Genomic DNA, 16,985 nt, shown 5'->3' with positions numbered 1-16,985 from the left:
TTGTAATACTTTTCATGAGGTCCACTTATGTCTGGAAAAATTAAGGAAGGTGTGGGCATATGCATAAATCAAATCTCTCTGCCCAGAGATGAGAAATAATATATCTTATATGAGCTGTGATCTAACTAACACTGTGCACTTGGCGCTTCCACTGGCTAAAAAAGACAAAAAAGAAGTGTTTATTTTGTTCCTACTGTGGAACTAGTTCTGTGAGGGACCAAAACAAAGAATGAAACAATAATTTATATCCTTGAGAAATTTACAGTCCAGTAGGTCAGAGGGCAGCTCATTACCAGCAACTAGAGCTGAGACAGGACTATTGAAGCCAAAAATAGGGGACCAGGCTTAGGTCTGATTGCAGAGTCGCGTGAGTGTGGGTGGGTCACCAAATCTCTGTGAAGCAGAAGTGAAGGTGAGGGTGGGCCCGACCAGATACAGTCAAACGGCAGGATGTACCGTGTCCAGCCAGGGTGGGAGGTGGACGTGAAAGAACCAGCACCCATGGAGCTCTGAGGCAGGGGTGGGGTGGGGGCTTGAACGCATACAAGACAGACCCCAGAGAACTTGCAAAGTTTGTGCTTTTGGTTGCAGAGCTGCTTATGAGGGGCTGAAGGTTTCCATCCCTGGTGTCTTTAGCTCATCATCTTAGACAGATGTGCGGGTTTTGATCACATGAGACAGACTATGACTAGTGTCACGAGAGAGAGAGATGTAAACAAAGTTCTAGGGGGAAGTTGAGAGCAGGAGGCATCCCACCTCGTGTGGTATGAAATCAGGGAAGACTTCACGAAGGAAGTGGCATTCAAGCTGGGCCACAAAGGACTGGTGGGTGCAGGCAAAAGTCTCTGCATGGGTTGGGGTTCAGCACCAGAGGCTGAGTGGCTTCAAGCAATGGGGGGCAGCTTTGGCAGGAAGGTGGACTAAATTTAGGGGTAATGACATAAGGATGGGGTTGAGAAAAAGCAGGCTGGATCAGGTGTTAGCAAGGGGGTCAGGTAACCTGGGACCCTGTCTTACACTTCAATGACTGAGGCTGGATTTAAAGACTTGGCCGTGAGCTACAGCTGGGATCAGGTAGCATTCAGACTGCCTCTGTGCAGAGTGCCCAGGAACCGAGTCACAGCTCTTTCATCTCTCCCTGATGAGCATTAAGACCAGTCCCAGAGTCTGGGCCTACAAGGTTGGGGTTAGATGACTGAAGGAAAATGGGAGCTTGCTATCAAGGAACTAGGCAGGTTTCCCTGAATCTTAGTTACTTTGGGTGCAATTTGGAGAGAGATAAGGGAGAAGGGAGCATTAATTGAGCACCTATTATGTGCCAGGAAACATGCTGAGTGCTTTACATATTCCCCCACTTAATCTTACAACCAGGTAAGGTGTTGGTTCTGTGTTACAGATGAGGAGGCTGAGGCTCAGGGGGTCCAGTGACTTGCCTGAGATCACACAGCTGGCCCAAGCAGTGTCAGCACCTGACCACAGGCTCTATTCAGTGTGGAACACAGCCTAGTCAGGCTCCTTCCGTCACTTACCTGGATTACCATAACAGCTCTTAGCTTTTTGCACTGCCTTCGTCTCTTTCCACGCCAATGCAATCTGCTGGCCTGTGGCTGCCTAGAGGAATTTTGCTAAAAACTCTGCTTTTTATCAGATCACTCCCTTCATCGAAAACCTGCAGTGACCTTGTAGTACCTGGAGTGTCGAAGTCTTCTGTCATTTGGCCACATTTGACTATTCAGCAGTATTTCCCACTACAAATATTTACTGACTGTCTATTGTAGGCTAGGTTCTGGGGACAGAGATGTAAAAGGCATAGGCCCTATCCTGACAATGTGCTAACCACTATACTGAAAGTCTACACAGGATGTAAGGTACTATGGAGGAAGGAGTGGCCAACTCAAGCCTGGGAGATGGAGGAAGGCTCATTAGGCCATTATGAGCCCTGACCAGGCCCAGGTGCTGGGGAAACAGAGATGAATAAGCCATGGCCCCTTCCTTCCAGGAGTTTACTACATGATAGGTGAAGTTGACATGTGAACAAAAATTTCTGGCACAGTGTAATGGGTACAGTAGCAAAGGTGTGTTCTGAGTAAGGAAGTAGTATAGAAAAGGGACTGGGTGGACTTTGAAGGATGTGCAGGAGTTTACCTGGAAGAAGAGGAGGAACAAAACCAGTCATTTACCATTTAATATCCACTCCCTGGTCCCGTTTCTCCCTCACCATATACTACTAATCCTTAGGACCAAAATTGAGTTTTTCTCAAAGGCTTGAGATTTAATAAAAAGTTGGTGTACTTTCAATGAAGTATTGTCTTAGATTGTCTTTGAAGAGCTTTCCAGGGCACATTGAAGCTCTCTGAGAGCAGTGATTGCTGGAAAATGACAGCAATAGATGTCAGGAATGATGTAGTCAGAATTAAATGGCTCCATTGTACTAAGATGCTAGACAACCCAAGAGGAAGTCAGAAGCAAATTGCTTCTGCTGCTAAAGAGAGGCAGTCTTTGAATCTCTTCCAGTGGATTGCATTGGCCAGCCCCTCCTACTCACACATCGGTAGCAACACCGCTTTTGAGTGTAAGCAACTTTGACACAAACTGACCATAAAGATTAAGGGGATCCACACTGGTTTGGAGGAGAGGGCAGGTCAACTGGGCTTAATGAAATAGCTCATGAGGGATTTAAGGCTAGCAGGTTGACAGTGTCTGGAAGTCACTTGCTTGTGATAGTGTCTCGGTTGGGGACTTGCCACCTCAAAAGAGCCAAGGTTTCCAGGCCCTGAAAGCCATGCTTTCCTCGGACATTGGAGAGTGTTCCCCTAATTGCCCTCAGTCTTGAGCAGAGCAGATCTGCATGGCTGATCTTCTTAGGGTCTAGCACCCCATGCTGTGACTGCAACTGGGGACTGGTTTTCTGTGAAGTACATTAGTCAACCATAATAAGCTCTTGTCACAAGACAGCAAAAGAACACTGACAGTTTAAATTGCCCAGTGCTTGAGGAAACCATGAAAACAGTGATTATTGCATCACAGCTAGGTGAATAAATAACGAAACAAATTAGCTTTAGGAAGAAAGAAGGCAAAAAAGTAGATTCTTCTGAGTGTGTTTTTTGGATTCTCGTATACCATTTCAAATGAATACCATTTTCATCTTTTTAAAACAAATATGTATTTGTCATTGAATCATCAAGTTAAATTGAAAAATCAAGTTGTAAAGTTATTTAGGTTGGAGAGGTATTTTGGAGACATTTTGAGATCGTACCCATGAGGAACATCTTTATGAATAATGTTTCAACCTTCTCCAACAGAAAATGTTAACCATCATGCCATTTTGAAGTAGTAACATATCTTTATTCTACAAATTCTTAGAATAAACCATTTTCATTACTGAGAAAAAGAAAAGTGAGGTATACTTAAAAAAACAGAAGTAGTTCCCTTAACGGCTCTGGAGTTCCTGGGTAAGTCATGGAGAGAAGTCCTCCATGGGCCACTCATGGGATGAGGGAGAAGCATCTTTTGTCTCTCCTTATGAATAGTGCATCTTTCTGTAGGGTTTCCCAGTTCCTTTTCTTCTTGCCCTTGACTGCCTGGGTCCTATTCTCTGGAGGGTAGCAGAAGTGATAGCCTGCTCTCGGGTAGCTTCTCTTAGGCCAGAGAGTCTAGCCTGGAGTCAGAGAAAAGCTGTCCCTTTTACTGGTGGGGCACATCGGTTCCTGGTGCTTGGAGGGCCCGGCTGACGGTATGGACAGGTGGTGTGTTTGGGGCAGACAGTGACTTCCTTCATAGATATCAGTGACCATCATCTGAAGGCAATGGGGGTGGCTTTGTCTAACAGAAAATGCAACAGAAACAGAAAAGAAAGCAACAATTGGAAGAAAAAACTCCCCTGGTGATGTGTCATGAATGACACTGGCCCCATTAGTGAGAAGAGAGTCAGTTGCTCAAACCTTGGATTTCCCATTCATTCTTTCACTCACAGGAAAACACCTGGGTATTTCCCCTACTACCTCTCTAATTAATAACTTAGTAGATGGATGAATTCACAGAGAGGGAGCCTTTTGTATTCTTCTCATAGATAGACCATACCTTCATTGTTTCCCAAACACTCTGTCAATAAGAGACTCACCTTAAAGAACAATGGAACACTTGCCCAAGGGATGTGGGGTCACCCAAGCTGTAAACATTTCAAGGCAGTGACAGGTACCAATCTGTTATTTAATTCCTAGAAATTCTTCCTGGAGGCCCGGCATTATGGGAAATCTCCCAGTCTGCTATATTGTGGTTGTCCAGACATGACTCCTATTGTTTGTTTTTCTTACATATAAAGTCAGGTCACCTTAAATATTCAAGTGGATTTGTTTTTAAGAGAAAGAGGCATGGAGACAGGAAAGAATTTGCCAAATAGAAAAAATATACCATACATTCTTCAGAATCTGAACTGTTGACCATCGGGGCATAGTCCTTCTGCACTTTCAACAGATGCCCTTTCTTATTGTTTTAATTCAGATCTGTTGACGTTGTTCCTTTCACTTACAACATTTTCTCTTCTGCTGGTCTGCTGTGGATATTTTATGTATAATATGTTATTATAAATGTTCTCAGGATGGAATACAGCCGCATTTTCATAATAGAGTGATAAATGATTAAAAGCCACCATAAAGCCTATATAAGCTCAAATCAAAAAGAATTTCCTCAGCTCCTATTATGTGTCAAGAGTAGGCATTCTGCTGATTTGCCTGTAACACTCCCACTGTGTGGGATATACCTGCACATTCAAGCTGTGAGAACATGTGGGTGAAAGGTTTTCTTTTAAAGATAGGTTAGTTGTGGGCTGGAGGACAAAGAAATGGCAGAGGTATGGCTGTTGATTTTAATCCACAGTTACTATTGATGTGGGGTTATTAATATTAGTTGAGTTAGTAATAATCTGATCACTCTCTGGGATGAGAGGTGGAGATGCTATTTTAAGTGTCATTTTGATAATGAATTTAGTAATGACACATAATGGATATCGTGTTTCTTTTGTGTTTATGTGGGAGTACATATTTCACGGGCATATTTCTTTCTATCTGAAAGTAGAGAATTCTTCCTTTTACAGCAGTCATCATTTTCCCCTGGGATTTTAGTTATAGCTTTATATTTTGAGCAATTCTATACAATTATAATGGAGTTTTTCAGTTCATGGTTGACAGCTATATAAAGTGAGGACAGAAAGGCTTAAGGTTTTAATTATACATATTATGTAAAAATGTACTGGATTAAGTGTCATTGCTGAAAAATAAATAGATGCTTTTAGAGGCTTATGTACTTCTACACCTTTTAATATACCGGACTTTCTGAGGCACCTCCATAACTTTTAGAGTGATTTTTGATTAATTCTAAAGTTATCTATTAGTTCTCACAATTCAGACATTTGAATTTGGCCTCATATCTTGACGATACATGGCTGACAACCTGTTCACATTATGCTCCTCATTGCACTTTACTGAGTATGGTAAGTGAGAAAGCCTTCCACTGAAGGGAGATACAGATATTTGAAGTTTTGCATCTTCACAAATCTTATCTTGCCCTGAGGGGCACAGCCAGGCCATGCAAGCATACTTTATGGGGCCGAGGGTTTTATTTTATTTGTTTATTTTTTTATGTCTAAGATTTTATTTATTGCAGTTTATAACATTGGTTTATAACATTGTATAAATTTCAGGTGTACATCATTATACTTCTATTTCTGCACAGATTACATCATGTTCACCACCCAAATACTAATTACAACCCATCACCACACACATGTGCCAAATTATCCCTTTCGCCCTCCTCCCTCCCCTCTTCCCCTCTGGTAACCACCAATCCAATCTCTGTCTCTATGTGTTTGTTTATTGTTGTTATTATCTACTACTTAATGAAGGAAATCATACGGTATTTGACCTTCTCCCTCTCACTTATTTCACTTTGCATAATACCTTCAATGTCCATCCATGTTGTCACAAATGGCTGGATTTCATCATTTCTTATGGCTGAGTAGTATTCCATTGTGTATATATACCACGTCTTCTTTATCCATTTGTCCCTTGATGGGCACTTAGGTTGCTTTCAAGTCTTGGCTGTTGTGAATAATGCTGCAATGAACACAGGGGTGCATGTATCTTTACGCATTGGTGTTTTCAAGTTCTTTGGATAAATACCCAGCAGTGGAATAGCTGGATCATAAGGTAGTTCTATCCTTGATTTTTTGAGGAATCTCCATACTGTTTTCCATAGTGACTGCACCAGTTTGCACTCCCACCAACAGTGTATGAGAGTTCCCTTCTCTCCACGTCCTCTCCAACACATGTTGTTTCCTGTCTTGTTAATTATAGCCATTCTGACGGGCGTGAGGTGATATCTCATTGTAGTTTTGATTTGCATTTCCCTGATAGTTAATGATTTTGAACATCTTTTCACGTGTCTGTTGGGGCCAAGAGTTTTAAATCATCCTCACGTAGGCGGCTCTGACTTCCACAGAGCACTCTTGTTCTCTGTGCTCCCTTCCCTTGGACTTAGATGCCGTTCTGTCTTCCCTTCTGGCCTCTCTTAGCTGTGCAGTCTCTCAGCTCTGTTGTAAAGAAATTAATTTAAATGTTGGTGTCCTGAGAGAGGTTTTGGAACTTAGTTATTAGTAGTTTGTCTTAGATTGCAGACTCAGCTTTTGAAAATACATTTTATGGGAAAACGTGCACTATCTGCCAGGAGGTTGGGAGCGTTCCTTCTTTTCACCATGTACTTCTATGAAATATTTTACTTTTTTACTTAGAGGTTTTTGCCAAAGTTATAGGCTTTACTTTTTTTTTAATCCTAATTTATTTACTTTTCCTTATATTAGAAATAAGTCTAAGTTAGGAGAGTATACATAAGCATTCCTGAATAACATAATGGAAAATTTTAGGTAGTCCCTGGATGTTCCTAGCTGGTACTTTCAGAGTTGATAGCCAAATAGGGTCTTGAGCTTTCTGTAACTGTATTTGAGGCAAACAGAAATGGGAGAATGTGAGCGTGGAGATGTGTGTCCACTCCTGCCATCTGGCTGTCAGGGACAGCTCTGCTTGCTGTCCTCTCGCCCCCGGCTCAGTTACCTATACCGAAATATCTTTCATGGAGGACCACCTCGCCCACACTTGAAGCCCAACTCGTGGCCCTGAACAAGAAGCCTAAGGGCTCCTGGCCCTGGGAAGGTCTTCTGCTTAGAGCTCTGCCTTGTTAGCCGAAACTTGCTGCCTATCAATAATGCTTAGATTCTGACCCCTGGTTAGCCTGACAATATGCTGGTTCTGTTCCTCATCAGGCCTCCTTGAGATTTTCTCTACCACCCCAACCTTTGTCACTTCTCCCCAGTTTGACCGGGACCATGCCTGTCTGGCTGACCTACTTAACTTTTCTGTGCTCTTGCAGTATGGGAGTGAAATGAATTGGAAGGAAAAGCAGTCAGTGTGGAAGCTTCTTTCAGAGCCTCTGAACTCTGTCTAGCAGAAGCTTTGGATCCCAAAGTTGTTGGGGCCACTGGCCAGAGGCCAGGAAAGGGAAATTAACCAGGAACTAATTGCTCATAGAAAACTCTACAGACTTCATGCTTAACTTTCTTCCTAAAACCATTAATAAGTGGTTGGGTGTTGCATTAAGTGGGAAACACCTGTAAAAATCTGTAATGAAGTAAATTAAATTGTAATCTGGCAAATCCATCCTCATCATGATCTCAAGTCACAATTGGTTAATCACTTCATTTCACAAACTCTTGCTGAGCCCCTCCGAGATGTCAGACACGAAGCTGGTGCTGGGTGTGAGATGCATCGAGTCTGCTCGTGAAAAGCTCACAGCAGGTTAAGAATTAAACTCGTAGGTCATTGCAGTCTAGTGTGATGACTGTTACAAGGGAAGTGTGTAAAACGTCCTGTGGGGACAACAGAGCAGGAATGGGGGTCATTATCAGCACAGAGCATGGGTGCGAATGACGTGGGAGGAGGAAGATGCTGAGGGGCCTTGGAGGGGAAGAAGCAGGTAGAATACTCACCCTGAGGTTGACTGTTTTTCTGTTTTCATTCTAAATGTATGACGTAATGATAGAAATCTGGAAAATCTGTGAAAATTCAGTAACTGTCAAGAAGTGCTAAAGAATAAATAGAGTAACTTCAGAATAAATCTGACAATGCTGACATCTTTCCTTTCTTCCTTGATTGAATGTACCATTTCAGTGCTTCTTAGCTGTCTGGGTAAAGCAAGAATCTGAGTGTTAATCTCAGCAGTAGGATTCTCAATTTCTGATAGGCATGAACTGTCATGATTAGCAAGCCCCATATATCCAGGGCAGATTGTTGCGAAAGTAAACACTAATGAATTGAAGCCAAGTTAATAAAATTATAAATTACTTATTACTGTCCAAGTGCTCTTAAAAATAATTCTCCTTTCAATTTCTTATTAGTTTATTTGTGCAGATGCTGGAACCAAACTGGCTGAGTCGACAATCCTGAGCAAGCAGATGATCGCCTCTGTACCTGGAGTAAGTCCTGACTGAATTGTCTACATTTTATGATTCTCATTTCCTCGTTTAGCAAAGAGGTATTTTGGGCCTATGTCCTGGTTCACTTTTGATAGAACAAACACTGTAAAATTGAAAACATATTAGCATCTTGTTTAAAAGAGCACTAGTGAAAATTCAAATTAATCTCTGCCCCTGGAAACTTTTAATTCCAGGAAACATGAATAAAATTGAAGCAGCCAGTTAAGGAGAGGAAAGAAATGACCAGACATACAGCACAGATTTGATTAAAGTTCAATTTTTCCAGAATCAGTTTTCTTATACTGGCTCCCTTTAACCAATTAAACTACTGCCAGAAAGAAATAAGCATTGTAGTACCTTGTTTTCCTTTGTAATATTTCCTCTGAAAATGTTTAAAATTTCCGTTATTATCAACTAGTGGACTATTTGGTAAAATATGTTAAGATTCTCATAGGGTTGAAGATGAGAAACCACAAACTTATTGATAGCAAGGTTATTGCAACAAACTCAAAAACTTTAGAGATATTGTTAATTGAAGAAGTTATTTAAATTCTCAGGAGAGAAAAATTTTAATAAAGAAAAAGGATCACTTATAATCCCCTGCCCCAAATAACAACTCTACTGTATTAGAAAATCTTTTTATATTTGGATCTATTCGGTAGCCTAATTTGCTTATTCCCATATTATTGGAAATTTATGTACTTTCCAGTTTCTTTGCTAGTATAGAATAGCATATAGTATTTTATATATATATATTCCTACGAAGATCATCTTCATGTTTATTTTGATATCCTTGGCATAAATTCCTTAGTCAAAGAATAGGAATATCTTAACAATATGTATTCCCCCATGTTGTTTTCCAAGAAAGTTTTATTAATATATGTTTATAAATATACCACATTTACCCACAACGTCAAACATTATTTTAATTTTTTTTGCTGAGGAAGATTAGCAAAATTGATTGAGCTAACATCTGTTGCCAATCTTCCTCGTTTTTTGCTTGAAGAAGATTAGCCCTGAGCTAACATCTATGCCAGTCTTCCTCTACTTTTTATATGTGGGTCACCACCACAGCATGGCTGATGAGTGGTGTATGTCCGTGCCCAGGATCCGAACCTGCAAACCTGGGCCACTGCAGTGGAACACACCAAACTTAACCACTACGCCACGGGGCCAGCCCCTAATTTTTAAATTTTCTTTGATGAGAAAGATTAGCCCTGAGCTAACATCTGTTGCCAATCCTCCTCTTTTTGCTGAGGAAGATTGGCCCTGGGCTAACATCTGTGCCCATCTTCCTCTACTTTATATTTGGGATGCCTGCCACAGCACGGCTTGATTAGTGGTGCATAGGTCCATGCCCGGGATCCGAGCCTGCAAACCCTGGGCTGCTGAAGCAGAGCATGTGAACTTAACCACTACGCCACAGGGCCAGACTCCCCTAATTTTTTTTTTGATATGGAGACATATTATGAGAGAGGAAAAATAAAGTCGTTCAACCCAGAGATAATTTTACTGCTACCATATTAATGTATTTTCTTTCTTCTTTTTCTATGTATATTTGTTTAAACATAGTTGAAACCATAATATAGATGCAGCTTTGGCTTCATAAGTCATAAGCATTTTCCCCAAAGTGACATAACCTCATGTGAATGCACTGTATAATAGTGGTTAAGAATGTGGGTTTTAGACTCTACAAGAGTTTGAGGCCTGACATTTGCTATCTGTGTGATCAGGAAAGTTATTTAACCTATGGTTCTTTGATTTGTGTTATCTATAGAATGGGATAGAACAGGGCCTAATGTCTAGGTTGAGGATTGAATGAGATAATGCGTGTAAAGCTTATTAGCATGGTGCTAGATATACAGTAAGTGCTGAGTAAACATTAACTATTAAAAATAATATTAACAGGGCAGTGGGGGGACAGGACAGATATTGTTTAACGGTACAAACTTACAATGAGTAGTAAATAAGCCCTAGAGATATAATGCACAGTACAACGAATATAGATAACAATATTGTATTATAATCATCAAATTTGCCAAGAGACTATAACTTAATTATTTCAACTACTAAAAAGAAAGGATAAATATGTAATATGATAGAGGTGCTAATTATTGCTACAATGGCAATCATATTACAATATATAAATGTATCAAATTAATATGCTGTACACCTTAAATTTACACAACGTTATATGTCAAATGTATGTCAAGAAAAAAATAAAATACAACCAAAAAGTCAAAAAATAATATTTACAAACAGTACTTGTTGGATGTTTTAGTTGTTTTCAGTATTCTGCAATTGTAACTAATATACGCTAAACATCTTTGTGCTTAAATCTTTGTTCTTATTTTTGACTATTTATGAAAGATTTCTGGGAGTAGAATTACTAAACTATAGTCTTTTTTTAAGGGTTCTTGATAATAGTTAAGGTAATACAAGATGCTATGACATGAAATCCCAATTCTCAGTGACTTAGCACAAAAAAGTTTATTGTTTGCTCATGTGAGGTTTAAACGGGTATCCTGATTAGTAGAGGGAAGGAACTTCCACATGAACGCTTAGGGATGAGGTTTCTTCTGTTATATGCAGTCCTCTGCAGTCGGCTTGTGGTTGGGGAAAGAGAAGAAGATATGGCACATGGAAGGTGTCCATGAGTCAGGTCTAAAAGTGGTGCATATTTCCTCTACCCACATTCCATTGGCTAGAACTCAGTCACATGGCCACACCGGACTGCAAAGGAGGATGGGAAATATGGTCCAGTTGCATGCCAGGGAAGAAGAGAAATGGGTCTGTGAGTAGCTAGCCAGTCTCTGCCCTACACTCACTGGTTTCCTTATTGTTTAATTTTTTAAAACTCAATATTTGCTACCTGCCTGATAGCTAAAGAAATAATATCCCTAATATATAAAGGTTTATTGAAATCGACAAGTAAAAGACAAACATTCCAATAACAACAAAAAAACAACAAACATTTATAGGATCTACATATAGAACTCTTTCCAATGACCAATAAGCCATTCAAAATAAACCTTTTACCCTCGCTGTCAATCAATGAATTGTAAATTAATATAAAATATTAAAAATATTAAAAAATATAAAAATTAAAATCAGCTATCAAGTCAGCTAGGTGTTTCTTAATGATTAAACTTATTGATGATGAAGTGAAGCAAGTGTTCTTATAAGCTACTGGTGGTAGTGAAAAATGGTACAATCTTGCTGAGGAGCAGTTTGACAATCAACTTCTAGGAATATGTTGGAGAAAACAATTAAATATGCACATGAAGAATTACATGCAAATATACTTATTAAAGGAGCATTTAAAAAAGCAAAAATACAGAAACAAATTTTTGTGTGTGTGTGTGTGTGAGGAAGATCAGCCCTGAGCTAACATCCATGCTAATCCTCCTCTTTTTGCTGAGGAAGACCGGCTCTGAGCTAACATCCACTGCCAATCCTCCTCCGTTTTTTTCCCCAAAGCCCCAGTAGATAGTTGTATGTCATAGTTGCACATCCTTCTAGTTGCTGTATGTGGGACGCAGCCTCAGCATGGCCAGAGAAGCGGTGCGTCGGTGTGCGCCCGGGATCCGAACCCAGGCCGCCAGTAGCAGAGCGCGGGCACTTAACCGCTAAGCCACGGGGCCGGCCCTGGAAACAAAATTAATGTCCTACATTAGGGTACTATTTAAGTAAGATAACAAATAGACTACCAAATCTACCACATTTGGTAGATGTGGCTACCAAATCTAGTTTTCAAAGAATATTTAATTAATTGGCAAATGCTCATGATGGAGTTAATTACAAAGCAGGTTAGGAAAAAGTTATCTCAATCTTATAAAAAATTGTACGTATGTGTGCATGTTATATGCATTCAAAAAACATTGGAAGGAAATTGTTAACAGTGGCTGTCTCGGAGGTGGAGGACGGGAATTAGGATTATGGCAATTTTTCTTTTTATTAATTTGTCTTGTCCAAGTTTTCTACATTGAACACGTGTTACTTTTAAAATCTAAGAAATGTAACTTTAAAATCAGATATAAGTTTTGAGGAACAATTGGATATGATTCGCCTCACTTCGTGTTTTTGAGGTTAGAGTACATTTTCAACTCCTTTATCACCAATTTTCCTATTGAAATAAATATAGGCCTTCTGAAATAAGTGGCGCTTGACTCTTTATGTTTTTTGTTTTTTTTTTAAAGAACACACCTAAGGTTATACTTATGTTTTGCAAAGTGAAAAAAAAAAGGATTGGAAATTATATGCTTTGTTTTATAGTGTAGATGGCTCACTAAGATGATCCTGACTGTAAAGTGTATTTTAAGGCTTTTATTAGATGTAGTTGCTGTCTCTAGAGCAGAAGTAACTGGGTAATAGCAAATTCCTTTCTCTCATCTTTTGAAATTCAAACTTAAAAGACAAATACTGAATAATGCCCCTAGTAATTATTTTCTGTGGCATTTGCCTAGTTGAAATGGTATAAAATATTGCCTATGAAAGAAACCAATCCTTTTCAAGAAATTTAAGAACTGAGTATATGCTCCTATTTGCAAGACATGTGAAAGGTCAGAGAAAATGGAATAAATCGGGGGGAAATCCTTTCTTGCACTAAAGGATTAATATTCCAAAAGCAGGAACACAATAACCTTTTATAATTCCTTCACTTGATTTAAATTAAAAGAAGAAAACCTTAGAATGTGTGAAATGCTTGGAAAACACTCTGACAGAACTGCCAATGACCTTATTTTACTGTTTGTTATCCTGTCAGAGGAACTGACAGGCGTAACATTCTAGAAGAGATAGAAGGTGATATAGTTCAGTGCTGTGCAGATTTACATGAATATGGGAAAATGAGAGCCACTGGGTGAGCTTGTTAAGTATATAATGTTCCAGATTTTCCTAAAGAAAGCTAAGAAAGGCCTTAGCATAGTATTCAGATGGCTTCAAAGACGGCTTGCTTTTGATCCACATTATACTCAGCCTGATGTGTGGGTTCTCTCATGCAGCTTTGATGTAGCAGCCTGTCTGTTCATTTTCCTTTTCTTTGCTTATAATCCTAAATTCAGTGTATTGCCCTGAGAGCAGGTTTATGCCATTTAATAACCTGAAACACAAGTATGCTTTCTTTTCCTTTAAAACTTTCCAAACACGCTGGTAGTGTGTAGGGAAGATCACCGTTTCGTTTCTTTATTTATCCCTAGCAAGAACACAACAATAATACATTTATCTATTTAATAGTGCACCTACTATGTATGAGAAGTTAAGTTGTAAGTGACTTTACTGACTATAAGAATTTTGACTCTTTCAGCAAACACAATATTTGTTTATATACTTTTTTTTTGGGATAGAGGAAGATTCAAGATGCCAGTGGTAGAATTTGGTGGCACATATTTTATGTGTATCTAAGACTCCCTAGAGTGATAAAGTGTTACTGTTGTTTTAGGATGATTCACATTATCAAGACTCTGATACTAATGGCTTTACGTAGGCTACATCTTTGTATACAGACTAGTTTAAAAACAAGCAAACAAAAATCAGTTAAATCACCCAGTGGAAAAAGCAGGTAAACTCTGTCTCCCATAGGGCTGTCCCTGTTTCTTTGCTCTCACCACAAACCTTTTATCAAATTTTGTCCTAACTGGGGGCAGACAATCACAGACCACGCTGAGAGCAATGGAGTGAGTCAGAAATTCACAAAATGAACCAACTCATTAGTGAACAGCGTGAAATCAGAGCGAGACAATCAGTGCAGTCAGGGCCAGACTGAAGGCTGTGACTCGGAGAGCGCACCCAGCGGTGTCCTTGTGTTGCAGTGTGGGACGGCGGCGATGGAGTGCACGCGGCAGTACATCAACGACGTGCTGGATTTCATGGCGGACATGCACACGCTGACCAAACTGAAGGTGAGAGGGCTTACATCCCCTCATCTCTTAGGTTAACAAAACACAGAGATGTTCTCAGAGAATCAGTAACCATATGAGAATTTATCGTTAGCTGGGGAGGCACCTGTGGCACTGTTAAACGAGCCCATGTCTTTGGAGTCTGAAGAACTGGATTTCCCCTCTGCAAAGAGGGAAAGGAGAAAGGAAAGGATATTTACATGGCATCAGCTATGTGCATAGCTTTACTTTTGCCATTTATTGAATTCTCACAATGCCCCTGTTAAGGCGTTACCCCATTTTACAAATGTAGAAACAGAGGCATGGGGTGGTGCAGTGATTTGCTCGAGGTCGTGCTACTGATAAGTGATGGAGTCAGGGTTGACCTAAGACTGTAGTGCCTCCCGATCCATTCTCTTTCCACTATGCCACACAGCGTCATTTATCTACCTTGAGCCTCAGTTTCCTCATTTACAAAACGAGTCTTATAAACCTACATAAATAAACCTGCCTTTGCTGACTGTTACAAAGTTTGAGTGAAGTAACGTATGTGAAGAGACTTTGTAAACTTTAGTTTGTATGAAATGTGTAAACACATTAGACAAACATAAGCCATTGATGGTTTTTATCTGCATCAAAGCTATCAAAATCCCAGTGAAGTTGTTGAGCTTATTGGTTGTTTTGCAGGGTAGGATGAATTGCTGATGCAAGCCAACTTCCCTGCCATGAGTCGACCAGGGAGCTAAAAGATTGACAGTGTGAGCGATTTGAGGAATGCCCTGGACAGAGGGCAGAAGAGAATCCATACACGGCCCAATGAGCAGCCAGATTACAATCTGGCACTCAGTGACTGCTTTTTGATAAAATACTCGTCCCAGAAGTTCATCAGCTAAAAATATGGTCCCTCATCATGCCACTCAGTTTTCAGACTCTGCTCAGATGATCCAGGTGTTTCTTGGGATAGGGATAAATTTGTGAATGCTACGTGGAATGTAGAATCAAAATTTAAACTGATGATTTCTCGCATTACCTAAATCCCATCATTTCTAAGTAAGCTCTCCTAGCATTTGATCACGCATTGGTTACTGATTGCTGAATCTGGTTGCCCACACTTACATGACTTTGATATATAAAGAAGAGGAAACGTTATTACCTACACATTTTTAGCTTGTTTTATAACCACTTTTAAAATACAGAGAAAAAATAATAAGAAGGATCCACGAGGATCAAAATCTTGGAGACTACAGACATAATCTATCCCTCTGATTTTACATATTAGGAAACAGATCAGACAGGTCAGGTGGCAAGTGGCTTATCTAAGACCCCAGGACTGATCTGGACAGAACCGAGTCTGGAACCTAGGTCTCAACTCCCAGTTCGGTGCTCTTTCTACTAAGCCACACTGAACAAAGAAATTTTTCTAAATTAATTCAACAGATATGTACAGGGCACCTGTAACATGCTTGGCACTGTTCTAAGCATTGAGGGATGCAATGATGAGCAAAAACAGACACAGTAGCTGCCATCATTTCATTTATAGTAGGGCAGTGGAGGCCAATTTTAATGAAAATTTCATACGAACTAAAGTAAAATTGTGACTTTCATAATTGCTATGAAGAAGGGGTAGGCAGCAGCATGAGAGCTTCTAATACGATGATATGACCTAGCCAGGGAGGTCAGGGAAGGCTTCCTGGAGGAAGTGACACTTGAGCTAAAAACTGATTAATGAGTAGCAGTTAATTAGGTGAAGAGAGGCAGGAACAGTGTTTCAGGCAGAGAGAACAGCATGAGCAAAGGCCAGGAATGAGAGGGAACCGGTGTAGCTGGGACCACAGGGATGAAGGGTAAGATGCAGAGGTCTGCAGTAGCTAGATCATTCCAGGCTTTTTAGGCCATGCTAAGGAATTTTTTTCCCTTTATCCTAAGAACAATAGGAAGCCACTGAAGAGGTTTAAATGAGTTGTATGCTGTGCATGTATGAATGTATGTGTGTTAAATGGGAGTGGTGACAGAAGGTGTGGAAATGACTACCTCATCTTTTTAAAGAGTGGCCTTGAATATCTCCAGGTACTCTGCCAAAGTCACAAAATACCATTTGGTTTTATAGAGCCACATGAAGACATGTTCCCAGCCTCTGCATGAAGATACCTTTGGTGGACATCTCAAAGTCGGCCTGGCTCAGATTGCAGCCATGGAAATCTCCCGGGGCAACCACAGAGATAACAAAGCTGTGATCCGCTATCTGCCTTGGCTCTATCATCCGCCTTCTGCGATGCAACAAGGGTAAGACCCTTATTATTCCAGCACTGGAGGTAAATAAGGCAGGAAACAACCTGAGTTTCCTGGGGCTCCGCAAGAGCTAGTGCATTGAAGATCTACGGGAGTGGAATGTGATTGGCTGGGAAGATGGGAATCGAGACCCATCTCCGTACTTACTTGCTGACCCGACGGCATTTTTGAACATGAGCACTTCATGACACGCTGCCAATAAAAGAAACCTGCCCTCCTACAAAAACCTCAATCAGCCTGATGGATGATGAAAACTTAGAGCTTTGACCTGCCACTTTAGCTCTTAACTTCAAGTAGTT

The 16,985-nt window shown here is 40.2% G+C and overlaps 1 protein-coding gene across 5 annotated transcripts in view; it reads left to right on the top strand.

Moving 5' to 3' along the window:
• UNC79 (unc-79 subunit of NALCN channel complex) overlaps window positions 1–16,985 on the top strand; it is a 231,192-nt gene that overhangs the window by 197,652 nt on the left and 16,555 nt on the right. For all 5 annotated transcript variants that reach the window (XM_087448020.1, XM_087448023.1, XM_087448021.1 and 2 more), the window contains 3 exons: window positions 8,444–8,521; window positions 14,332–14,421; window positions 16,505–16,680. In XM_087448020.1, the coding sequence (XP_087304146.1) occupies window positions 8,444–8,521; window positions 14,332–14,421; window positions 16,505–16,680 (344 nt within the window). The remainder of the gene's footprint in view (window positions 1–8,443; window positions 8,522–14,331; window positions 14,422–16,504; window positions 16,681–16,985) is intronic.

Source organism: Ceratotherium simum, chromosome 24 (assembly GCF_057802395.1).
Source record: "Ceratotherium simum simum isolate JZ-2026a chromosome 24, ASM5780239v1, whole genome shotgun sequence".
Classification (NCBI taxonomy): domain Eukaryota; kingdom Metazoa; phylum Chordata; class Mammalia; order Perissodactyla; family Rhinocerotidae; genus Ceratotherium; species Ceratotherium simum.
The sequence above is the reverse complement of the archived record's forward strand: the minus strand, read 5'-3'. Positions and strand labels throughout refer to the sequence as shown.